The sequence below is a fragment of the Anoplophora glabripennis genome, unplaced genomic scaffold, assembly GCF_000390285.2.
Source record: "Anoplophora glabripennis isolate ALB-LARVAE unplaced genomic scaffold, Agla_2.0 scaffold11, whole genome shotgun sequence".
Classification (NCBI taxonomy): domain Eukaryota; kingdom Metazoa; phylum Arthropoda; class Insecta; order Coleoptera; family Cerambycidae; genus Anoplophora; species Anoplophora glabripennis.
In genome coordinates this window covers 20876-47824 of record NW_019416496.1, presented here as the reverse complement: position 1 = coordinate 47824, position 26949 = coordinate 20876, and the positions used below count along the sequence as shown (strand labels likewise).

The window sequence follows — 26949 nt, the reverse complement described above, 5'->3', positions numbered from 1 at the left end:
TCGCCTCCACGTTTAGTTCGACCAGACCTGTTTATGGGTATGGCTAAATAAATATGGCAACAAGTTTTTCAGATATTTCAATGCCGAGTTGCTGCGTCAGCGACCGAACCTGGTACATACTATCAATCTGTTGGTTCTTCAATTGATATCGGAAATATTATACAATACTTCTAAAAGTAAATAAACCAATTTGGGATAATTGAAACTACATTTTAAGTTGCATACAACGATTTAATTCCACACTTTTTTAAAACAAACTGTACAGTCAGAAAGGTTTTTATGAAAAATATACACTTAAATAATTTCCCTATTCACCACGTTGTACTATTTCTTCCCTTTCTTACCACCACCTTTGCCACCACCTTTATCACCACCTTTGCCACTACCTTCATCACCACCTTTGCCACTACCTTTATCACCCTTCTTTTTATCCCCTTTTCCACCCTTGCCTTTCTTTCCCTTCGCTTCCGGTTTTTCCGGCTCGAAGTCTTTAGTGTCGTACTGCGCTTCGCAGTGTACTATGTTCTTTTTTTTCTTGAACCTTTCGGGGTGTATGATGCCCGCGGGCGGAGTGAATTCTATGTCTAGCTCGCTATCGGAGCTGGACGACGATTCGTCATCGCCCTCATCGCAGTAGCACAGCCTGGAGTCGTCATCTTAAAAAATAATAAAGATACAGTGTTACGCAATATTTTTAAGTTTTAGTACTACTAGTAGGTGTATTCACCTGTACCGTCCTTCTTCTTCTTATTCTTTGTGATCTTGAATTGCATGGGCGTGCATTCCATGTAGGGGTTCTCGTTGTCCACCAGCGTCTTGGGGTCTTTGAGCGGGTTCATGGTGATCCAGTAGGCGCCGTCCTTCTTCTGGATCTGCAGCGTGGGCTTCGGGGTGACGACCACGTCGTCGCCATCGTCATCGTAGCCGATACCACCTTTGTTCTTTTTGAACTTCGGTAATCTCAGGATGCCCAACCCTTTGGCTTCTCTGTGTGCCCTGATTTTGGCCGCTATACTCTTTTGGATCGCGCCCGGCTTCCAACCCCTTCTTGGCTAAAAGCATTCCATAACAGTGTCAGCAGTTCGGTTAGGCTTTTAGTAATTTTAGTAGCGCCATCGGATTGCGTCGTAAAAAAAGGAATATTGAGAGAACAGCGGAATGCGTCGAGGCCTTGTTAGAATAAACTTCTGCAAAAAATTAAGGGAGCAAAAAAATTTGTCGAATTTTTAGTGATTTTTCAGAATGCTGTATCTCAGTTAAAAATGATCGTATCAAGGTTTTAAAAAAGCATTTTAAAGCGCCAAATGTCTAGTTTCCAGATTGCTTAGCTAAAAATTTTTAGGAGTGACAGAAAGCGAAATTCTAAGAAATACGACTAAAAAATTTTTTTTCAATTTTTTGCGTTTTTTTTTTCTCGGTCCACGGGCTTGGAATTTTTTTTACACAAAAATCATGATATGGACTTGATAGCCTGTTCATTCAGCTTTAATTTCTTTTTTTTAATTTTTCTCTACGTTAATTTGACCCGGAGATATTTGACTACGAATACAAAAGCATCCTTTTGGCTTTAACCATCGATATCTCAGCAATTAATGATCAGACAGAAAATTGACGGGCAGTTTCGAAATCTCGAATAAATGTCCTACAAGGCTATGTAGCGTTCTTGGAAGAAAAAAATTTTCTTTCATCCTCGACATTAACTTGAAAAAAGTGACTTTTTGAGTTGTTTTGATAAGTCGACCGCATCTTTGCTAATATCGATGGAGAGTTTAATGCTTGTACGAATTTTTACACCTCTATGTACCCCCAAAAGCTTCGTAAATGGGCAGATCGATCTATCTAACGGTTTTTCCGGACCGCTTAATCAAAATTTCAGAAAAATTTAAAGGAGGAAAATTTACATTTCTCAGCACCCTGTAACGTTCGAAAAATGAAAAATTTGATTTTTTTCCAATTCTTTCACAACTGGGCATTTTTTGCTCATTGAATTTGAAAAAAAAAATAATATTTGAAAAAATCTGAAATTTTAATTATGCGGTCCGGAAAAACCGTTCGATAGATCGATCTGCCCATTTACGGAGCTTTTGGGGGTACATCGAGGTGTAAAAATTCGTACAAGCATTAGACTCTCCATCGATATTAGCAAAGATGCGGTCGACTTAGCAAAACAAGTCAAAAAGTCACTTTTTTNAGCAATTGTTCAGCATTTATATACAGGGTCGGAAAGTCCCCATGGTTTATCGGCCGTTACTTGAGAGCGATAAAGTAAGTCATAGAAATCCATGCCATAGAGAAAGATGGCTATAATGAAGGCGTCTAATAGTCACCGCCCATTTCGCCCTTCCACAAATAAGATCCACTTCTTATTTTGTTGTCAGATGCAAAAGACGCATGAGACATAAAACTAATAAATTAAACAGTTTTAAAAAAGAAAAGTGATCAAATAAAATATGCGTCAATAAGATTTTTTTATTTAAATTTTTCTGTTATAAGCAGCTAATTACATTAATTATATTTTCTTATGATCAAATATTTTTACTCAACCTTGAAAATGTGAAGGTTACATCTCAGGGAGGGGGGGCACCTGCCCCCCTTCGGGCGACCATGGAGTTTTCTTTATATTAATATTCATATACTCGTATAACCCACGTAGGGTTTCTCGCCCCTAAATCTGTAAAGTGTTTACAACGGTGGTCATGTATACAGTTGCGCAGCAATGAAAGACGGAATGGGAGTAGCGACTATGCAGTTTGGGCTCTGTTTAGTCCGCCAGCAACCAAATAATAGCTATTTACCGCTTTTTTTTCTTATTAAACGTAATTTGTTTATGTGTGGTGTAAAATGTTGATACCTACGTATTGTTTCGTGTGTGTATTTTAAAAGACTGTAAAAGTTTAAATTAGAATCTAAAGGCAGACTAACAGCACTTGCAATGCTGTTTATTAAAAATCAGTGGTGCGATAAATACCAAACTAATAAGAAAGTACCTAATTGAAAAGCTTATTTCAGACAAAAGCAAGAGAATGGACTAGAAAAATAACACAGCCCCACAAAAAAAAAATATCGGATCTGGTATTCAGACCCATGTATTTCCATGTATTTTTTCCGCTGAATCTGAATCTGCCTTCAGATTTGGCCCAACGGGTCCGAGTTTTCGGGAAAATTCAAAAAACAGGTTAAAATTCACAAAAAACGTCATTTACGATCGACGAAAGTTATAAAAAATCAAATTATTCTACCAGCTCACTAGACGTATGATTTTTCACTCGTTTAGTTGGAATTTATCATCATAGAGTCAGACAAGCTGGTCCAATTTCATTCAAAAACAGAAAATAGATCAAAAACGCCATTTTCATGGCATAATTCGTGTTACATCTTTCTATCCAGTCGTTCATGCATGAATACACATATTTATTCATCCATCTGTACCACCTATAAAACCCACCCATCCATATATTTTTTGTGCTGAGAGATAAGATAACAGCCTAGAAGATTGAGAATGCAATAAGACTTGTAGAATACTCTACTTTCTAAACAAAAGAAAACGATATCTATAAATCATTCTTATTTTTATTGCTATAACGTATTCTCTTTTCTTCAAAAGATCTATGCAAAGGATTACGTTTTCGTTTATTCGTTTTATTTCTTTTTCTCTTTTTAACAACCAACAAGTTTTCGCCCTACATATATAAAGGGCGAAAATTTCCGAATATTTTTGAGGCGAAATTGAAAGGTGTATTTGATGGACTTCAGATTCGGACATTGTTCAGGGATGCAACATTTTTCACTACAATGAGTAGCGTTGAGAAGAGTGCTTAGACTAGTTTCAAAGTTGTAGCGACAAATTTTTTATGAAACGACAAGAGTCCTAAATACGAAGAAATTGTATTAAAACTGATAAAAGACTTCCAAGACCTGGGATGTTTGATGGACTACAAGTTGCACTTCCTTCATTCACATCTGGATTGGTTTCCTGAAAATCGTAGAGATCATAGCGAAGAACAAGGCGAACGATCTCATCAGGATATGAAGGTTATAGAATAGCGATATCAAGGAAGATGGGATCATAACATGATGGCCGATTTATGTTGGTTCTTAAAAAGAAAAACAAAAAATACAAGGACTAAACGAAAGCGTAACCCTTTGCATAGATCCTTTGAAGAAAAGAGAACACGTTATAGCAACAAAAATAAGAATGATTTGTAGATATCGTTTTCTTTTGTTTGGAAAGTAGAGTATTCTACAAGTTTTATTGCATTCTCAATCTTCTAGGCTGTTATCTCATCTCTCAGCACAAAAAATAGATGGATATATGGGTGGATGGGTGGGTTTTATAGGTGGTACAGGTGGATGATAGAAAGATGTATGAATNTTCTTAGAATTTCGCGATGACTATCGCTCCTAAAAATTTTGAACTAAGAAATCTGGAAACTAGACATTCGGCGCTTTAAAATGCTTTTTTTAAAACCTTGATACGATCATTTTTAACTGAGATACAGCATTCTGAAAAATCACTAAAAATTCGAAAAATTTTTTTGCTCCCTTAATTTTTTGCAGAAGTTTAGTTCCGAACTAAAAAAAGATCTATTTTTTTACTTAAATTTTAAATTAATGTATTATTAATCTTTTCGAAAATTGCAGTTTTGCTTTAAATTTTAAACAGTAAGCGCAGCTTATAAAATTTGTAATATTTAATATATATAATGTAATTAATATTCACAATTTTTTTTTTTCACGTTAAACCTTAGAAAAATAGGTGTAACATTAAAATCGTAGGATCCTATGGAATACGACTGCAATATACTGTGAACTAAAAAGAGAAAACCAAACTTGTTATTTTGTCAAGTACCAAATTTAAGTGTCATTATTTTGTTGGCTTAGCGCATAGATGGAAAAACCATTTTACATTTCGTTTCCATTTTTTCAAGCATTTTCCGTACACTGCCTGTCTAAAACTTCTAGGGTAACTCTTTATAAATATAGGAGACATACAAAACGAGTTACTACTGAAATAAAGTGTATTAAACAATATATCAAAAACTAAAATCACATTGTTTTAAAGCACAAAAACTAAATAAATTTAACAATAATCACAGGATTACGTCTAAACTAAAACATTTTGTAAATAAATAACTCTATTTGATCCACTAATTTTACTAATATTCAGAATTATAATGCTTATTCTTCGATAGCCATTGTTTTTAGATAGCAATTGTTCAGCATTTATATACAGGGTCGGAAAGTCCCCATGGTTTATCGGCCGTTACTTGAGAGCGATAAAGTAAGTCATAGAAATCCATGCCATAGAGAAAGATGGCTATAATGAAGGCGTCTAATAGTCACCGCCCATTTCGCCCTTCCACAAATAAGATCCACTTCTTATTTTGTTGTCAGTTGCAAACGACGCATGAGACATAAAACTAATAAATTAAACAGTTTTATAAAAAGAAAAGTGATCAAATAAAAAATGCGTCAATAAGATTTTTTTATTTAAATTTTTCTGTTATAAGCAGCTAATTACATTAATTATATTTTCTTATGATCAAATATTTTTACTCAACCTTGAAAATGTGAAGGTTACATCTCAGGGGGGGGGGGGCACCTGCCCCCCTTCGGGCGACCATGGAGTTTTCTTTATATTAATATTCATATACTCGTATAACCCACGTAGGGTTTCTCGCCCCTAAACCTGTAAAGTGTTTACAACGGTGGTCATGTTTACAGTTGCGCAGCAATGAAAGACGGAATGGGAGTAGCGACTATGCAGTTTGGGCTCTGTTTAGTCCGCCAGCAACCAAATAATAGCTATTTACCGCTTTTTTTTCTTATTAAACGTAAATTGTTTATGTGTGGTTTAAAATGTTGTTACCCACGTATTGTTTCGTGTGTGTTTTTTAAAAGACTGTAACAGTTTAAATTTAACAGAATTTTAACCTGTTTTTTGGATTTCCCCGAAAACTCAGACCCGTTGGGCCAAATCTGAAGGCAGATTCGGATTCAGCGGAAAAAATACATAGAAATACATGGGTCTGAATACCAGATCCGATACTTTTTTTTTTGTGGGGCTGTGTACTGTTTAGCACATTTTCTCTATATTTCAATAGTACTTAAAATAAAACTACCCAATGATATTTGATTAATTTGTTCAATACTTTGTATCTATTTTTTTCCGCCTTACCTTATGGAAGTCAGGAGCTACTACGCCTCCAATGATGTGTAATCAGTTAATTTACTAATTAAATATGAAGTTGAGTATTGTTACCTTTAAATTCATTACTTCCATTGGAATGTTCCACAACCATCCCATTTTTGGTGGTACTTTAAACATTGGTGTGACGCATTCTTTGTGTCCCACTTTGACACCCGGGTACTGGTTCCCCATGGTGTAGACGAATTTGCTGCGTTTCTTCTTTTTCTTTTTGCCATTCTTCTCCATTTCAATCTGTTCCACTTTTCCACCTCCGTTATCTCCACATACCTCGTTGTTCTCTCCCTTTTCTACCGATACTTGCACAATTTCGGTTTCGACCATTACGATCGTTTCTGGGTCTTGAGAAGAAGCGGGTTGTTTGACGATGCTTTGTTTTTTCGGACCCGGACAAGGAATCACGGGTATCGGTTCGTAGGGGCACCCTGGGATCCCGCAAGAAGGCAAGGGTTGCATGTAAGGGCACAGAGGATCGTCGCACACCGGAGGTTGTTCTTTTTCGGCAAAAGGGCACTCTGGATTCTCGCATACACTCTGGCTCTCGTTGCAATCCGCTGATGTTTTGGAGCACTTTTCTTCGTTGAAGGGACAATCGGGATTATCACAATTCTCAGTTTCATTCGATTTGTTTTTGGGGGGTTTTGATAAAGGGTGGTTCATGCCGGCGAAGGGACAGTTTGGGTCATCGCAGACATCGCTTTTTTTCGGCTTACTGGTTCCGTTTGTCATTTCTGCGAAAGGGCACTGTGGGTCGCCGCACGAGTAACTCTGTTTCTTTGGTTTGGGAGCGTACGGGCAGGAGGGGTTACCGCACAGCTTCATTTTTCTCACATTGGCGAATGGACAGGACGGATTACCGCATATGTTCATTTTATCAGACTTAGCTTTAGGTCTACAGGGTTTACCTTTGGTCGCGAAGGGACACTGTGGATTGGCGCAATCGATAAATTGTCCCTTCATATCGAAACTTTCCGATGGATTAATTTTTTCATTCGCGAAAGGACATTCGGGATTTTCGCACACGTACTCTTCTTCTTCTTGTTGTTCCGGTTGGTAGCATGACACTTTCTGTTCTTTTTCAAGGAAGGGACACGTGGGTTTTGGCCTAAAGGGGCAGGTGGGCAAATCGCAAGGAGGAGGCAAGGCGTACGGGCAGTCTGAACTGCCGCAAGGTCCCGGTTTCGGCGCGGGACACTTTAATTTTTTCAAATCGGGCGGCTGAAGGGGACAATTTGGGTTCTTGCAGATGCCTTTTGGAAGGGGCTCGGGGCAGTCCCAATGGATGGGCGGCAGGTTTGGCTGGAGAGGGTATGGACATTTTGGATGGCCGCACTTACCCGATACAGCCGGAGGTAGAAATTGGAGTTCTATAGCAGCGTCATCATCTACTAAATCTGAAAACATGTGTGATTAGTTTGTGCGGATACATCCATTCCATTTATATAACATTAGCGAGGTTAGGTTAAGTATCAATCAGAACAATATCGCCATTTGTAATACGCGACTATATTAAACTACTATTTAAATAAGGAAATTATATTTAAATATCTTTTTGGTGTCTCTTAGGTATGATTAGGTACATCTTTAAAATGAATGTAGGCTGTACAGTATTGTAAACGGCGATGATTCGACTTTGAAATTTTCTTCTGGTAAACTCGGATCAACGGCACGAAAATAATTCCAGATTCTGCATCATCAGAAATAGAAGGGTAGGCAACATTTTTTGAAGATTTGAAAATAATTACCCAAATATAAATTCACTAATGGATTTTCATGAAAAGGCCAAACATTCGTCTAGGCAAGAGTCCAGCTGAAATCAAAGGGCCCAAATAATTGGGATAGGTTCGTTTACAAATGGTTATTTTTCTAAACATTGTTTAAGCAATTTTCGAGCTGGTTGTCCCGGTGTCAGTTTTGAGTTATTTGCCTCTAAAATTCTCATCCTGACTTGTGAAAAACAGAGCGGTGGTACGTCTTTAGACCAGTGCTTAAGCCTTCAAAAATAGTAAAAAATGAAAAAAAATTATAGTAGGATGAAACCCATTGGAAAAGGAAGAGAATATAACAGAAATGAAAAGAAAAATAATTTACGGGCGATCTGAGGTCGGGAAGGGGAAGGGGGTGAGTTTTTAAGGGTAAAAAACGGTTTCCCTTGATTTCCGGAAAAACTACAAGTCTTATGGAAAAAAGTTAAATGGCAAAGTTGTAGGTAATAAAAAGATCTACAACTTTTGTATTTACACTTTTTTCACATAACCTCAAAATTTATGTGAAAAATTCAAATAACCAAGTTTTTGGTTTTTTATTTTTATTTCTTACAAAAAAATTTTTTTTTTCACGAAATTTGGTGAAAACTTACCTATTTATGTCCCAAACACGCTGTAATTTTTTTGATTTGAAATATTTATTTTTTCACCTTATTTTTACTTAATATCGAAAAAGCACCCTAATTTTCAATCGAAAATTCTCACGTCAAAATATCTGCTTTTTTAAAAACGTCGGTGGGCTTTTTCTTCGTTGAAATCTCTACTTTCTGATGGTGTAAAAAAAATATACATTACTATGGTAAGTTTTCTCAGGAAATGCAAAGAAACGAAAGAAGATTCTACAACTTTCTCAAAATATTGTAGATGTCTTATTAAATATTAACTTTATTAACTTATTTGGTTGTTAATTATAATAGTATATTTCGACTTGTAATTTTTTTGTTTATCAATGTAACATGGAATCTTACGTTTTTCGAGTAATTAAAGTGTAAATTTTAATAAATAGCTCAAAATTGTACATAATGATTAGAAAAAAATTTTCGGATTCTAGTTCGTTTCTTTGCATTTCCTGAGAAAACTTACCATAGTAATGTATATATTTTTTTACACCATCAGAAAGTAGAGATTTCAACGAAGAAAAAGCCCACCGACGTTTTTAAAAAAGCAGATATTTTGACGTGAGAATTTTCGATTGAAAATTAGGGTGCTTTTTCGATATTAAGTAAAAATAAGGTGAAAAAATAAATATTTCAAATCAAAAAAATTACAGCGTGTTTGGGACATAAATAGGTAAGTTTTCACCAAATTTCGTGAAAAAAAAAATTTGTTTGTAAAAGATAAAAATAAAAAACCAAAAACTTGGTTATTTGAATTTTTCACATAAATTTTGAGGTTATGTGAAAAAAGTGTAAATACAAAAGTTGTAGATCTTTTTATTACCTACAACTTTGCCATTTAACTTTTTTCCATAAGACTTGTAGTTTTTCTGGAAATCAAGGGAAACCGTTTTTTACCCTTAAAAACTCACCCCCTACCCCTTCCCGACCTCAGATCTCCCGTAAATTATTTTTCCTTTCATTTCTGTTATATTCTCTTTCTTTTCCAATGGGTTTCATACTACTATAATTTTTTTTGGTTTCAAAAATTATCGACCCTGGTCTACTTTCGAAATATCGAGAAGTTTAAACTGATGCTGTGGCAATCATCTCAGATATTGCTCAATTATTTATCTGCCACAGGAGCTACAAATATTTCCAAAGATTTTAGATAATATTCGGGAAAATGCTGTTTTAGCAAATATTCATATGTATATATGTAGGTACAGTGCTGAATACAGTGCAAAGAACAATGTATACGACAATAAGAGAACTATGGTTGTTAGACATTTAAATAAAGAAGTAAACATCTACAACAATAAGCCACGTCGTTTAGTTTTAACTACTGAAACGGCGCGAGCATTAAACATTTATTTCTTTCTCATTATAGCAAGGTATGTATCGAGTAATTACCAGCACTGTACAGGCTGGTCCATTTTCGATGGGATTTCAGGGTATCTCAGAAACTACTAAAGATATGATAAATCTGACACCACGTTCTCGAGCTCGATTTTCATGGCAAACTCGACTGTCAAATCAGAAATTTGCTATCTTCATTTGTTTCTGAGTTACAGGGCGTTTCTCGTTATTGTGACACTTTTGAACATGTCTGTATCTCAGCTGTTAAATAAGTTAGAGTTAAAGTGAAAACTGCTCAAGACTAATTCTTTGGCGTAGAATTGAATGCCGGTATTAGATTTTTAGTAGGTCTTAAGATTCCGGAGTTATGACCCAAAGTTATAATTTTTTAAATGGAAATCGTAGCTGGTTATGACCTAAAAAAATGGAGATTTTTTTTTGCTTTTCAGCAATATACCACATGCTATAGTTATTTTTCCAAACACAGAAGATACGGGGTGTTTTATATATAAATTCGATCCTTTTTTACATTTTAATATGGCTGGCTATGAAAATACATACAAAACTATAATTCTTACTTTTACAAAACTCATATCTGTTGTAAAAATATGACGTTTATTTAAAATATATATTACAGATAAGAAAAGACAGAGTTTTCAAATTTTTATTCCACTTCAACTGAAGTTACAATATTAAACGTAAATTAAACAATAGTAAGTACCTACATCAATAAAAACTTTCAAAAATGATAGCTAAATGTTCAAATTGCCGTCCCTCAACTGTCACACATTTCACGCATCTTCTGGCAACGCTTCGGGTAGCATTCATTAAATGTATAGGTATTTGAAATATTATTAAAAGGAATTTTAAATATAATGTCTTTTAGAAAACCTCAAAGGAAAAAGTCCAACGGACTCAAATCAGGTAACCTAGCTGGCCATCTGATCGGTCCGTTTGTTCCTATCCACCTATCTCCTAAAATTTCGTTAGTATTATATTATCACACGAGTATATGTTGTGCATTTAAAATAAATGTCATATTTTTACAACAGATATGACTTTTGTAAAAGTAAAAATTATAGTTTTATCTGTATTTTCATAGCCGGTCATATTAAAATGGAAAAAAAATATAATTTATATATAAAACACCCTGTATCTCCCGTGTTTGTAAAAATAACTATAGCATGTGATATATTGCTGAAAAGCGGAAAAAAATCTCTATTTTTTTAGGCCATGGTTAGCTACGATTTCCATTTAAAAAAATAGAAACTTGGGTCATAACTCCGAAATCTTAAGATCTACTAAAAATCTAATACCGGCGTTCAATTCTACGCCAAAGAATTAGTCTTGAGCAGTTTTCACTTTAACTCTAACTTATTTAACAGCTGAGATACAGACATGTTCAAAAGTGTCACAATAACGAGAAACGCCCTGTAACTCAGAAACAAATGAAGATAGCAAATTTCTGATTTGACAGTTGAGTTTGCCATGAAAATCGAGCTCGAAAACGTGGTGTCAGATTTATCATATCTTTAGTAGATACCCTGAAATCCCTTCGAAATGGACCAGCCTGTACACTCGTAAAATTCACGAACATTCGTGTTGAATTGTGCTAAAATTAATACAAAAATTAATACCTAGTTTATATTTGGCATAAGCGCACTTCGGATCTCTACAAGCTGCCGCTGTATAGCCTTCCTTATTATCGCAGGGGGTTTCGCAGAGGACGCCACCATTCTTATTGCGCGGGATGCTTTCCCCCTTTCCGCGCGGGATGGTTTCCCCCTTTCCGCATACACTCTTGCATTTTTCCTGTGCCATACTAGGAGCGTTAGGACACGTCGCTTGCCCGCAAGGCCCTAGGGCCCTCTTGTATGCGGCCAGGATCTCGTCAAATTTGTCCATAACCGCTTTGCACTCCTTTATAGGCGATTTTAGCTGGCCGGAGTTGTTTACGTCTAAAGGGCCACCGCCTTTTAATCTGAGTATATCGCTCCATCTCTGTTTGGAATTTGAGCAACTTCTATTATGTATTTCGCCCCTTCCAAATTTCTTAAAATTCTTCTCAGCTTTAGGAGAATTTTCAATAATAACGAACGACTGATCTGGCCAAGGTCCGCCTCCTCTCAGCCTACCGCAGCATTTACAGCATTTCTTATTCGGTTCTGGGGGTAATGTGGTTTCTTGAGCATTCTTTGAAGGAATGAAGGGTTGATCTGGACGTTTAGGCCTTGAATAGATACCGAACGGGCCGTACTTGCTCATTGTGCCGTAGGTGTGACTGAGGCCGTATTCAATAGGCGATTCTATGTCTCCGTAGAGAGTACCTAGCCCTGAAAATACTTTGTTGTAATACTCCAGTCGGCAGAGGCCGAAAAGTTACTGTTGGTGACATTTTCTTGATAACTCGGAAATAACTACACAGATCTACTTTAAATGATGAGTACAATAACAGGTTAATTTGCTGACAAAGTATTTTATCAGGAAAAAAAGTTATTAACAATTTAATCGTGAAAAAAATTTTTTTTAGTAGTTTTCTTTAAATAACTCAGCGGGATGACTTTGTACGAAAAATGCTTAGGACATGATTTTGTTCGTAATAAAAATAGCTACAAAATGGCGGTGGTCCGATTACGAAATTTGCAATAACAAAGCCGTGAGATTGAAAAAACGGTATAAAACGCCAATTTTTTTAAGTTGCTGTAAAAATGTCAATTATAAACAAAAAGTGATAAAACTTTCGAAAACTATAGTTCAATATATATACAATAATGACGCTAAAGCCGAAAATCAGGAGAGCAAAACTTTTTGTTCTATAAGGTGTTATACATTCATCGGCATCTGAAACTCGAAACTTTGCCAAATTTGTTCGAAGCTTTGCTGACACTTGAAATTTGGTACACACATAGTGTAAATATGCAGAAACCAAAAGCAATTTGCAAAATTCAAGTATCTTCATTTTTGCAGTTTTGGTAAGGTTTTATACGTCACCCTAGTTTTATACGTCACCGTTTTTTTAATTTTTGGACGTATATTTATGTATATTTATAAAATATTCCATTACGGTAGATTAGCCAGCATAATTACCTACAATTTAAAAAAATATATATTTTCATCGTTTAGATCCTAAGCTACTTAACATTTTGCGCCTGTTAGCCGTAGTCGTACATTATTCAACATATTAACATAAAACAAAATCGTACGTGTGGGGTAAACCTTTAACTTTTCATTTTCGAGCGCGAGCTCCGCTCTTCGGCGCTTGTATACTATTAGAAATATGCAACAGTAAATTTAAACAATTGTTTACTTAAAGTTAAAGGTTTACCCCACACGTACGATTTTGTTTTATGTTAATATGTTGAATAATGTACGACTACGGCTAACAGGCGCAAAATGTTAAGTAGCTTAGGATCTAAACGATGAAAATATATATTTTTTTAAATTGTAGGTAATTATGCTGGCTAATCTACCGTAATGGAATATTTTATAAATATACATAAATATACGTCCAAAAATTAAAAAAACGGTGACGTATAAAACTAGGGTGACGTATAAAACCTTACCAAAACTGCAAAAATGAAGATACTTGAATTTTGCAAATTGCTTTTGGTTTCTGCATATTTACACTATGTGTGTACCAAATTTCAAGTGTCAGCAAAGCTTCGAACAAATTTGGCAAAGTTTCGAGTTTCAGATGCCGATGAATGTATAACACCTTATAGAACAAAAAGTTTTGCTCTCCTGATTTTCGGCTTTAGCGTCATTATTGTATATATATTGAACTATAGTTTTCGAAAGTTTTATCACTTTTTGTTTATAATTGACATTTTTACAGCAACTTAAAAAAATTGGCGTTTTATACCGTTTTTTCAATCTCACGGCTTTGTTATTGCAAATTTCGTAATCGGACCACCGCCATTTTGTAGCTATTTTTATTACGAACAAAATCATGTCCTAAGTATTTTTTCGTACAAAGTCATCCCGCTGAGTTATTTAAAGAAAACTACTAAAAAAAATTTTTTTCACGATTAAATTGTTAGTAACTTTTTTTCCTGATAAAATACTTTATTAGCAAATTAGCCTGTTATTGTACTCATCATTTAAAGTAGACCTGTGTAGTTATTTCCGGGTTATCAAGGTTTGACATACGCCGAACCTCTACCAACTGGACTATAAATACACATGGGCGGTCCAGGCAAAATGTAAAAACCCTGTTATTATTTGAGATACAAAAAAATGTGGGCGAGATATTTATTTAAAATATCCATTCTGATAAAAATCCAGCAACAGGATAAGTTGATAAGTTAATAAAAAATATTCATATAGGAAAAAAATTCTAAGAAAATCAGTGTATTTTTCCTGTGGCGCATAAACTGCGAAGTTAACCTAAAAACTTCATAAAAGTAAAAAAAAATCGGTTTTTCGTTAATGAAAATAAAACTTGAACTTCAATCGAAAAAAATTAAATGAGAAGGTTGTGGTTATTAAAAAAACCTATCGATTCGTAATTTTAAATATATGATTGTTGGATTTCTTTTCGAGATATATCGATAAGATAAAAAAGGACATTATTAAGAATGAAGTACTTTAAACCTGACCTTTCCCGGTGGCCAGTGGTCCAATACCGTACTCCTTGAACTTCTTGGCAGCAGGACAATCCTTGTTCTTGCACAGTTTCTTATTAATCTTATCCGCCGTTAATTCAAGCGGATCATCTACTTTGGCGGTTTCCTCTGGCTGCTGTACGCCAGACGCCCCCACCGCCGGCTTCTCCTTCTCCTTAGTGAAAGTAAGCTTAGTCGTGTCGCGAGTGGTGCTCACTTCCGTGTTGAACACGTTCAGCAAGTCGTAAAACTTATTTTCTTCCGGTCGGAAAACGATAGAGATGGTTTCTACGCTGTTGCGTTGCAGGATCTCCGTCAGCGGGATCAGCCCTCCCTGCTGCAATTCGCTGCCGACAAACGGGGAGTAGCTGGCCTTCGAGGGTGCTTCGCCCATGCCGAATATCTCCGTCCAGGAAGCGCAGTGGGCAACCTCGCGGGACGTGTTTTCGACTCTGGTTACCGGATTCAGTAGGTTCATCACGGGAAGGACCTCCGTTCCGGATATCCTAGAGATCGTTAAATTAAGTGATATGATTCATTGGCTGAGGAAGAATAGACCATTTTAGATCAAGCAAATATCAAATTTTTCCTATATTTTGAATCCAAAGCCAGAAATTACACGTAGAGCTCGAGAGAATCTACAAAACCATTTAAGCAAAGCAGTACATGTTCAAGACCATCGAACCTGATGCAAAAAAAAAAATTCGCCAATGTTTCGAATCCAATCGCCGGAGCTGTCAATGGAATAAAAACCTACATATTAAGCCAGAGCAGAGAATGTTCAGAAAGTTAGATGATGTTAGCTGAGCGACCGCACAGATCGCCCAAAAAATCGCTGATGTTTCGATTTTTCTAGTAAAACAGCACGAAATCTACAAGAATCGAGCCATAACCAATGGACGATGTGTGGAACATTAATTTGTAAACAGTATCACATGCCACTGAATTTTATGCAAAAACCTGCGCAAAAAAATTCTTAACAACAAAATCCAGCTATTTCACAAAAAAGAAACGACCAAAAAGAAAATCAAAATGTTGTTTTCGCTGTTCAAGTTATATTGGAAATCGATCCTTAGATATCCTTTCTCTATCTCTGGGAAATCGGAAAAACCCCTCAAAAGTGCAGAATTTGGCTTGGTCTTTTGTACTTATATGTCCTGTCGTACAAGAAGCTCCAAGTGAACTTCAAATTTTATTCATATTCTGAGCCTAAAGCCAGAAATCGTCTGTAGAGCCCCAAAAAACTCCGAAACACACAAAAATCAAACCACAACTAACAGACGATGAGGTGAAGATAATTCCAGAAACCCAACCACGGGACAGGACAACAGCAGACATCGCTGAAATCCAAAAAGGCCAAAGCCAGGAAACATAGCCAAGATCCACCTCGAGAATGGGCAGGTGTGATTGAATGTCGACTCTATAGGCCAGTCATTCTGTACATTTGGAAAAGAAAGTGAACCGGGAAAGCCAATTTGTTTATTTGTTGTGGGGGGTGTTTAGTAAAGCTTTGCATTTTTCGCCAGCTTGGAAAAAGGGGTGAATTTTTGTTTTTGTTATAACTCGGTTCCCCGTCGAGATACAGAATTGTTGTTTTGTTGTTTTTCAGAATTGTTGTTTTGTTGTTTTTGTTNTTTTGTTGTATATCTCAACAACTAACAATAATAGTTGAAAAGTTTATAGAATCTAAATTGTAGATCGTAGAAAGAGGAACAAAAAACAACTAAACAGCAATTCTGTATCTTGACGGAGAACCCAGTTATAGCAAAAACAAAAATTCACCCCTTTTTCCAAGATGACGGAAAATGCACATAGGAAATCTTGGTCTCAAATCTCAAGTTAAGCTTTTCTAAGCACTCCCCACATATAAAAAATTTGGCTTTCCCGGTTCACTTTCTTTTTTTCGCCTTATTTTTGGACAGAATGACTGGAGTACTAGTATTCTGCGGATAATAAATTAGGGCAAAAACAAAGACAGTGAAAGGAAACAAAATGTACAAAGCAGAAAATGTTAAAAACGGAACCAGCGCAAAAATGTTCAGTCAAAAGCAACAGCGAAAAGTGCTATCGACAAGGTGGTTGGTTTGGTACTGTTGTATTTCAACTAATCAAAAGTGTGCTATGGCATCTCATCCATCATTTTACTTCCATAAGTCATTGTAATAGGGCGCAAAGCACAAAAATGAAAAACAGAGAAAATGGGGGAACGTTTATACTCATAATATTTCCGAAATAAAAAATAAAGGTTGCAACCCCCTAACACGGAATCACTTGTGAAACAATGATTTTTTTATAAGAAGTAATTTTCATTTTGTTTCATTCCAAAATATTGATTAGAACCCGAGTTATCACGGAAATATTATTTTTGGGGGTGAACACGAGGGGTAGTTTGCATCCGTTTAAATCCGTTTTAGGCTAAAAGAAAAAAATTATTCGTATGGTTAGAGAAAAAGCATTTTTTTTATTTTACAATGTTAATTCTAATCGTACAGGCATTTTTCTCATTAAGAGGTTGTTCACCCCTTAAACAAAAAAATCTAACGAAAAACCCGAAACAGGTCAATTTAAATTTGTCAATTTGTTTACATAAATCATATTTTTAACTCTCTGAGTAAATATGAATTTTTTATAAAAAAAAATATAGCCCCAAACACGGAATCACTTCCGAAATATTGTTTTTTTATAATAAGTAATTTCCATTTTGTTTCATTTCAAAATATTGATTAAAACCCCAGACATTTAGAAAAAACTGTTTTGAGGTCGAACTTTGAGGGTGTATTTCACCCTCAAAGTTCGACCTCAAAACAATGTTTTTCCGCCGATAAAAAAATACGTGTCTCGTCAATTTCTATGCTTTGACCATATACTTTGGAAACAAAACTCCCCTAAACTCCACTACTTATCAAAAGGAGCGATGTATCATCGGATTCCTTAGAGTGTGTTCTTTAAGAAAAACTGATTGCGAATCAGAAGTCACAATTGTAAAATTCAAAATGGCTGATCCAATGTGGCGAACCAATACTTTAGAAAAATTTTTAGTTTTCGTGGAAATCAGTACTCGGGTGTTTTTCGGGTCGCTGATTACGAAAAAAAAAACCCTCAGGACACTATTATAAGAAATATTTCAACTACTTATTTGGATTTACAGAAGAAAAAACCGATTTTTCTATTTTTTTTTTCTAATAATAATTTATAGGAATATCTATTAATTTATAATAAAAAAACGACGCTGCGAAAAAATCTGAAAAAATTCTGAAGGAAATTGCACTGCAACCTCCTCGTGGTAGGCCCAGGAAACTACAGATTTTGTAGGCGAACTGCAGGAGTTTTAGTTACATATTCTCATTTTGTAATTTTATAGTAATCGTATTGGATCCGCCTTTTTGAATTTCTGAATTTTGAGTACTGATTCGAAATTAGCGACCCAAAAAATCTTTCAGTATCAAATTTCAGCAAAATTGGAGCATCTTTAGCATGTTTGTCCGCCATATTGGACCCGTCATTTTGAATTTCTAAATTTTAAGTACGGATTCGAAATCAGCGACCCCGAAAACCTATTAATACCAAATTTCAGCACAATCAGAGCATCTTCAGCACAGTCAGAGCATCACAATCAGAGTATTAGCACAATCAGAGCAAGCACAATCACAACATCTTCAGCATTTTCGTATGCCATATTGGATCCGCCATTTTGAATTTCTCAATTTTGAGTACGGATTCGAAATTAGCGACCGTAAACACCTTGGAACCACATTTTATAGCAATTGGGGCACTTTTAGTATTTTGGTGACTTTTTCAGTTTCCTGACCCATAGTACAAAGCCACCATTAGGCCCTGTATTTCACCGAAATAACTTACAGTTCACATTTGAACGTATGCCTGTCATAAGGGTTCTTGAAAATGTACTCCTTACGCTGCCCCACGACATTAGCTTGATATTGCGTTTCGACAGAATTTCCCAAACAGGAGAGTCGCAAAAAAATATCCATCTTGCCGACAACTTGGCCACTCTTGCCCTTCAATTCTTCAACGTCGCTGTAGTCTACAGCTTTTACTACGCCGATCTTTTCAAAGAGTTTTACCATTTCAGTGAAGTCGTTCGACCATGTCAACGCAGCGCACCCGACGGTTTTCTGATTGACTCTCAAGGACATTTCCAGCTGTTCCTTGAGCGAGTTGATAAGTTCTTTGGGAGAGGTGGTGAATAGGTAGGATTTGCCCATGTTGTACAAAACTTGGCGGTCTTTATCTGAAATACAGGAGAATTTCTCTTTAAATTCTGAAATTAGTAGCAATGGATTTGTCGATCAAAATGAAGAGGACCTCCATCTCCACAAAAATGAAGATAAGATATTTGTAGAGAAAGATGGCTAGGAAACAGTGTATATTCTCAAAAAAGAATAATGGATATTTTTCTTATCTTTCTTATCTTTTATTAATTTTCCGAGAATTGGTAGCGTTTTCTTTTTACATAAAAAGGGGCTCTGCAACTGATGGAACTAAAATTTTATCAAAAGACTTTTCATCATTTAGAATTTATATCAAATTCAATTCAAATCGGTTTGTAAATTCGTGAATGAGATTATAACAAAAGACATTAAATATTTTCAAAACTTTGATGCCCTATACTCAGAAACTAAGCTTCCTGAGGCAGAAGTTGATGGAGCACAGTAAATACTTTTATTTTTCAAGAAAGTATACATTACTGTAATTCCAGAATTTGAAGGGAAACCACCCTGCATGAAGAAGTGAGCGCTACTACTACTGTCTGAATTTCGACTTACCGTTAGTTTTAACGGGAGGTAGTTCTTCTGGATCTATATTTATGCTGACATCAGCGAATTTAACATTGATGAGAATCTCTTCCTTCTGAGGTACTGGTTTAAAATTGGAGTCGAAATGAATGGTTCCAATATGGAATTCCAATAAAAACATTCGAGAATCCATTTTATACGCGAAGATGAAACGTACACAAAATTTCGACACGAAAAATTTAATATGTACATAAAATTGAAAATGATTCTATGTTGACATAATTTTGATTATTGACAAAAATTCGGCGAATTGCAAAGATGTATTGATTTCGATTATAAGGAAAAAACGAACTTTTTAAACTTATTTTTTATTCAGTTCAGTTAAGAATATTTTTCATATTCCTTTTATTCAATAGTGTGCAGTAAATAGCAAATTATTGCAAAATTAGGTACGTTGAATTAATTTCACGTTAATTTTAGAGACTACAGAGTGTAACAGGATTCAAGTTGAAAATGCAAAAACTATGACATAAGTGCTTGTCAGTAGAGTATCATTATGTAAGTCTATTATTTGTTCTAACTTCTCAACAATTATAACTATTTGATTTTCAAAATTTATTAATCTTTCTTTTGAAATAAATGCGAATTTGAAAAAAAAATACAGAATTCGAAGTTAAGCAAACTTTTGATGCATAGGAAATAATCTCAACTCAAAATTATTTTTAACATGACATGTATTTCAAAAAAGTTCCTGTAGAATATACAGGGTGTTCCTAGATAAGTGTCGCAACGGAAAACTGTAAATTCCTCTTGAAAAAAGAAACATAATTTTCCTCTTCCATTTTTCAATCCGGGCTTTCGTTTTCGATATACGGTGTCAAAACCTTAATTTTTTTTTAGTTTTTTGCAAATATCTTAGTAACCGTTTGAACTACAGGACTGAGCTTTTGTACACACATTACCACTTTCAATAGCTACTTTTTCGCACCCTTCTCGAATTCATTGGACATGCCATTGGTGGCGATATTAAGGTATCGCAAGGGTTTACCCCCCCCTAACTTTTACGTCACTGGAAAAATTGACATTTGACAGCAATTTCTGAAGCGCCAATAAAGTCAACCGTTTTCAAGAAATATGACTTTTTATGAAGAAAAACAAACATTTTGCTAACGTTTCGAAAATCTTTTGTAATTCAAAAAATAGGTAGTAATAATTAACAATTTTAACGAAATTTAACAACAGTAGTTATTAATAGTGGTAATGTGTGTACAAAAGCTCAGTCCTGTAGTTCAAACGGTTCCTAAGATATTGGTAAAAATCTGAAAAAAGTTTTGACATTGTGTATCTCGAAAACGAAAGCCCGGAGAAAAATAGAAGAAAAAAATGTTTCTTTTTTCAAGAGGAATTTACAATTTTCCGTTGGGACACTTATTTAGGAACACCCTATATGTAGCTCGAAAACGGTAAAACGATGAAGATACCACCTACTTCTAGAATCACAAAATAACTCAAAAACCGCCGAAAACTTAGTTTTCACGCTAAGTTCACTTATAATGCACTTAAACATCAACAGTCTTATAAAAATAGCCGAAATGTAGAAATGTTTCCCCCCATTGCAATTCCCGTAATTTGGGAATGTCTGGGTCATTTTTATTTGAAGCAGAAAGGTCCAACCTACACGACACCAAAATCACTCCGATCGGACCTTTCCTGCGCTCAGTGGCCCTGACCGAACATTTATTTGTTACAATTTGAAATTCTGTATCTCACTATTGTACAAAAATATAGATTCTTTAGAAATTTCTATTGTTAGCGGTTATTTCGATTTTTCTTTACTCATCGGTTGCTTATGCATTGAATTTTGTCATGGTTTTTGGACTTTAACCGTGAATGAAGCATTCCGTGAAAAAAAAAACAAAAATGTCGAGATGCTCAAAAGCTTTATTTAGAAATAGTTTCTCCAAGATTTTCTAGGATGTCGAACCGCTTTTTTTGACAGTTGAAACTCCTCAGCCATTATTACTTTTTGAAACATTGTACAGTACAGAAAGGAATAGTAAATTAATTATCTCTCAGCTATATATCATGTTGAAATATACCAGGTACCCGTTTTTCGACACATCTTAGATTATCTTCAACCTTCAAGGACATTTAACTTTTGCTTTTGTTATTGGTTTCTGCATATTAAAATTTAGGTAATTTTTTTCTAATTATGATATGTTATATGATGCATGGCTTACTTTTCTATTTTCGATGCTGTATGAATTATTCACTTTAACAAAGAGTGCTATGGAAACAAAACATCCAACAATTATTGCTAACGAAATTTTGGCAGATCATTTAAAATTATTAACAATCTCAAAGGTTAGAGAAAAATCGCAATTTTCACATGAAGAACGAGATATATCTGACACTTATCGACTAATTATTGTTTGATTAAAAAAATAAAAACCCAATTACCAGCTTGATTGGCTTTGTATCTCTTAAGAAAACAGAGATTCCGATGGTGGAATTCGAAAAATGAACTTCCAGTATATCTTAAACAATTTTTGATAATCAAAAATTGTTTGGTTGAATGTTTAACTGCTGAAAGATCATAGCACTTTTGCGAAGAAATTACTTAAATTTGTTAATTTGCTGTCCATAAATATATTTAATTAATATATTTTTAATTTAATTATTAATATATCAATATATTTATATATAATTTTTGTAATATTCATAAGTTTAGGGGGAATTATACCCCTATTTTTTTTTATTTGAAAAATTATCAATCACCTCTGAAAGCTGCAAAAAAGGTGATCCGTCGACTTACCAATGGGCAACGGGCTCTCTGGTATGGGCCGTACACACCCCTGCTCCCCTTTAGCTACGCCCATCAAAGGTCGTGCCAACGTTTCTATTGTACCCTGAATATCGTAACAAATTCTTTAAAGCCGATTTTGAAAGAAACTTTTTGTTCCAGAGGCAGATTCCTCGGAAATGTGGCGCTACCTCGCAATTCTCGACAACGCCCTGATGGACATAAACATAGACACAACCTCGTGCATGCAACGAACCCTCTGCTCCACGGTGAAGAATTCTTCGAGAAATGTCGGTAGCGGAAGCGGCTCCAGCATGGATAAAATCATCGACGGTCTAGCGTCAAACGTGTTGTTGCAGAAGTTTCTTGCCGACACTCCATTTTATTCAGCCATGATGAACGGGTTGGAAGATCTAGACTGCGACAAAGAGTACGACAAGTGTACACTTACCAAAAGGACTTTGAACGCGATTATCAAGAAATTCGTTAGAATGATCAACGGGGACAATTAGTTTTGCAAAAACTAAATATGTTGAAAGTATCAGCTCAAATTGAAAAATATAATTTAACTTGTTCCAGTTCGGCACTCAAGTAATGGTATTTGTGGGAACAGTAGTTTAAAAATCGACAGCATTTTGTTAAGGTTTGACATAAAAAGTGCAGTTGCTTTTAAACTGGAAATCTATTGCTACAAAACAAAAAAGAATGTAATACAATTTGGTCTTGCATTGTTAGTTTTCAAATAATAACTTTATTATTTAACAATATTAACATATATATGTATAGTATTTCGCCTATATTTGAACAAACCTTGGTTTATTATTATACAAGTGCGATATTAACTCCAGCACTACCTAACTATAGTTACAGTATGTATGTATATCTTAAATATAAGTTTCGATTTACGCAAAATTAAAATAAATAATAATACTTTTAAAAAGCCACATATAAAATATTAATAACAATAACATAAAACATACTCTTATAGTACGGTTCCTCTTAATATCCATACAATGGTGTAAGACGACACCTTTGCATTACACTTTGGTTGCAAAACAAATATTACATGGAGAACAGTGTCGCAGCTAAGGTCATGAGCGCCCAGGGTAAGATTTGTATTTGGCGCCCAACAAAACTTATTTTGTAGTAACAATACAATAACTGCGGGTGCGCCCCTATCAGCCGCTCCGCGGCCAGCCCTTAGCTGCGACGCTGATGGAGAAACACTTTTTGCACTAAAAATAGTTTATTAGTGTTAACAGAACTTTACACCGTCTTCGTTCCATACTATACTTGTTCATATATTTATACAGTTAGATCATTAGTTTTTATAACCAGGGATGAAGAACACTAGATGGCGACAGTCTCAAAAGTTCCCTGGCATCCTCGTTTGTAGTAAAATAATTTGATTTTATATCCACTGCAGAATGACGAGGATTTTATGTTATGGGAGAATCGCCATCTAGTATTTTCAATCCTAACTCACTGGTTGCCTAACTAAATATATAAACAAGAATGCTAATAACATGCTATATATGAAGATGTCAGAAAGAAATTTTAGACAAATGTAGACTACCAAATGTACTGATCTATATTTATTTGGACGTAATTTCTCACTGAAGAAAATAACCCCAAATGTATGGTCTTTAAAAAAATCAAACATGTATCTGTGATATCTTAATGGAAGACATTTAAATAGTTGCGCTTGTATAATACATATCCGTGATAATCATGTAAAGGGTGTCCCAAAAGGATGTCCGAAGAATTGGCAGTATTATGCAGGGTCACGTGTAAAAAGTTGCAGTTAGAATGGAGCGTTATACAACGGATGATCGACTGAAGATTGTGAAAATTCATTACAAATACGAAGAGTGTGTAACTGAGACTGTGCGCAAATTACGTGGAATTTTCGGTAGAAGGTACGTTCCGAATGAAACAACTCTGAAAAGATTAATTGCCAAATTAGGTTTGGGTCCAGACAATAAAAAAAAATAGGTTGGCCTCGTACTGTCCGTTCAGCAGAAAATATTGCTACGGTAAATGATAGTGTGGCGGGAATTCCCGTAACCTCAATGCGTCGTCGGTCATTGCAATTAAACAGTTAAAAAACACAATGTAGTGGGTTTTAACTAAAGATCTGTATCTGCATCCATTCAAGAATCAGCTAACTCGGGAAATAAAACCAAACGACCATTTAATGCCACGGACATTGGTTGATTGGATGTTGGAGAATCGACAAATAGACGGTCATTTTGCTAAGAAAATCATCTTTAGCGACGAGACAAGCAAAACTGTGGAATTTGGGGCAAAGACAATTCTTGGCTCATTCAAGGACGACCAATGCATATCCAAATAGTGACAGTGTGATGCGAGTTTTACGCGATGGGGTGTTTGATCCGTTCTTTTTTGTAATGAATCCTCCCTTGCTCATTCGTATAGTACTGCGTATTTACATGTGACCCTATACAGTGCTGCCAACTTTTTGGAATGAAAATGGTGCATATTTCAAATTCTGCGTTACTTTTGGGCCCCCCTTTATTATTTGTTTTCCAACCTAAGTATACTTTCCCTAAATGCACAAACGTGTGTCACTACTTACGTAACTAGCTTATTTGACACAATAATTGATGAAAAATTAATTCCTGTATTGCTCAACATAAATCTTAAGAAAACTAATAAAAACTACAAGTATTACCTTCCACATTCTAAATCATTTTCATTTTTTTATGTCGTATTAAAAACAATAATACATATATTCAAAAATATAAATAGAAAAATCAATAACAAAACAGTAAAAAAGTTGTCACGATATTAATATTCGTATAAAATAAAAAATATTGATTTTTGTATAAGAAATGCTACAAAAACTAGTCTAAAGCAAACTTAAATAATCAGTCATAAATATGCATATTTTGTTAAATTAGTTGTCAGACAGGTTATGCTTTTATATGTTTGTTGTACGTGTGTTTTTTTTTGATATGCTCAAACTAAAAATACGAGTAAGGGAAATAAAGGAATACATAAATCATTAGAACAGTTTCTTAATTCCACGAATAAATAATATCTTGTGGTTACCCCCGTCTTATCCAGAGAGCTGAAGATATTAAACATAACTTTAAATTTTCCTAGGATCCTTATCATACTTTATCCTTGCTTGTAAAACTAGGTGTGCCAATACTATGTGTAAAATAAAGAATACTATTTTCTTGGGAAAAGGGGGTAACGTTTGGCAGTTATACATAAAAATGCTTGATAAAAAGATTGTGCCTTTTAAAGTTTTTGTGTCTGAACACCTAAATATTTTTTAATGGCACGAAAATGCAAAACAATATTCTGCCACTATGAGCAAGTCTCTTCTCAACATATGGAAATAGAAAAGACATTTTGTCAAAGTATGACAGGCCTAATACATAAACAAATTATTTTAAAATATCGGTGCCAACTGTCGAGGTTAATGTGGACTAAGGAAAATAATTAGGGCTAATATGTAATTCGAGCAAGATATCACAACAAATTGTACTAGGCTAAATACCACTTTTTTTTTAAAGGTAAGTGTTTGAAAAAGTATGTGTTCATAATAAACATAATTATGTTTAAATAGTGGATAAATTACCGTTTCAGTGAAAAGCAAAACAATCAAATTATACAATCAGTTATATGAATAAAAATACATATTCATGTGTAATATGTACATTTTTTTAAAATCAAATACAATGCTCGATTTCCTGAAGCTGAATTTATAATAATAATTAATGAGAGCAATTTATGCTTTTGTTTTATTATATAATAATATTTTATAAATGCAATGAATTAAATTAAACTATTTTTATTCTTATAGTGAAAAAATTCAGAACCGTATTTAAAAAAGCGAATTATTTTTAAGTAATACAGGGTCGGAAAGTCCCCATGGTTCATCGGCCGTTACGTGAGAGCGATAAAGAAAGTCAAGAAATCCGTGCGATAGAGAAAGATGGCTATAATGAAGGCGTCTAATAGTCACCGCCCATTTCGCCCTTCCACAAATAAGATCCACTTCTTGTGCCATCTATAGCCATCTTTCTCTATCGCACGGATTTCTATGACTAACTTTATCGCTCTCACGTAACGGCCGATGAACCATGGGGACTTTCCGACCCTGTATATACTAGTTGAATAAAAATTGAATTTGGGACTTAAATAAATTACAGTCAGTGATTTTGAATATAAATATTGGCAGGTTCCATAAAATTTCCTGCATAGACGAATTGCCGCAATCAATGTTCTTGTTTGACATATACATCTAAATTTGTGCTATTTATATTTAAAAAAACTTTAAAAATACATAGAAATATTGAAATGTTGCGTAATAAATTGTTCAAAATATTGGAAAATTAATTAATTGCTTAAAAAACGTGTTAGAAATTCATTATATTTCATGGCTGATAATAAATATTTTTGAAACAGCAGTTGATTGTGTACTTTATGAATATCTAATATCTTCATTCCTAAGTTTGACTGGCTGTTTATGAAATACAGAGTCTTCGGAAATGAGTGCAAAAATTTAGAGAACAATACGACATCAAAAAATAAGACGATGGGCCTGTAGTCTTTTGTTTTTCAGATATAAGGACTCTATGAATTAAGACGATCTTTTTAAATGAAATTGTAACCGTATCTTTTTCCAAAAACAATATATTGCATTGAAATTTAATACATACTTAATATATCAGTGTTGTTAGTTTTTACTTATCTGTTAGAGGGTGTGACATATGACATACCCTTTTTAAGGTTAGGTTTTTTATGAGAATGTGTAATTTTACTCTTGTTAGAGTACCTTTTTTTTTTGTGTACAATTAAATTGTACATTGTGATACAAGGCA

The 26949-nt window shown here is 34.7% G+C and overlaps 1 protein-coding gene across 1 annotated transcript; it reads right to left on the bottom strand.

Moving 5' to 3' along the window:
• Window positions 1-324: 324 nt before the first annotated feature.
• On the bottom strand, window positions 325-19480 carry LOC111691627. Its single transcript, XM_023454743.1, has 8 exons — window positions 19318-19480; window positions 18392-18782; window positions 14528-15039; window positions 12024-12262; window positions 11567-11981; window positions 6263-7602; window positions 734-1052; window positions 325-656 (listed from the first exon to the last, which is right to left on the bottom strand). The coding sequence occupies exons 1-8, from the start codon at window positions 19478-19480 to the stop codon at window positions 325-327; spliced, it is 3711 nt and encodes a 1236-aa protein (XP_023310511.1).
• Window positions 19481-26949: the final 7469 nt, after the last annotated feature.

What these genes read in the sequence shown, in the direction of transcription:
- LOC111691627 (XM_023454743.1), bottom strand. Translation starts at nt 19,480, where the DNA reads ATGGATTCTCGAATGTTTTTATTGGAATTCCATATTGGAACCATTCAT. An exon ending in ACCTCCCGTTAAAACTAACG is followed by an intron (nt 18,783 to 19,317) that starts GTAAGTCGAAAT and finishes CCTGTATTTCAG; the next exon opens with ATAAAGACCGCCAAGTTTTG. An exon ending in TTATGCCAAATATAAACTAG is followed by an intron (nt 7,603 to 11,566) that starts GTATTAATTTTT and finishes ACATGTTTTCAG; the next exon opens with ATTTAGTAGATGATGACGCT.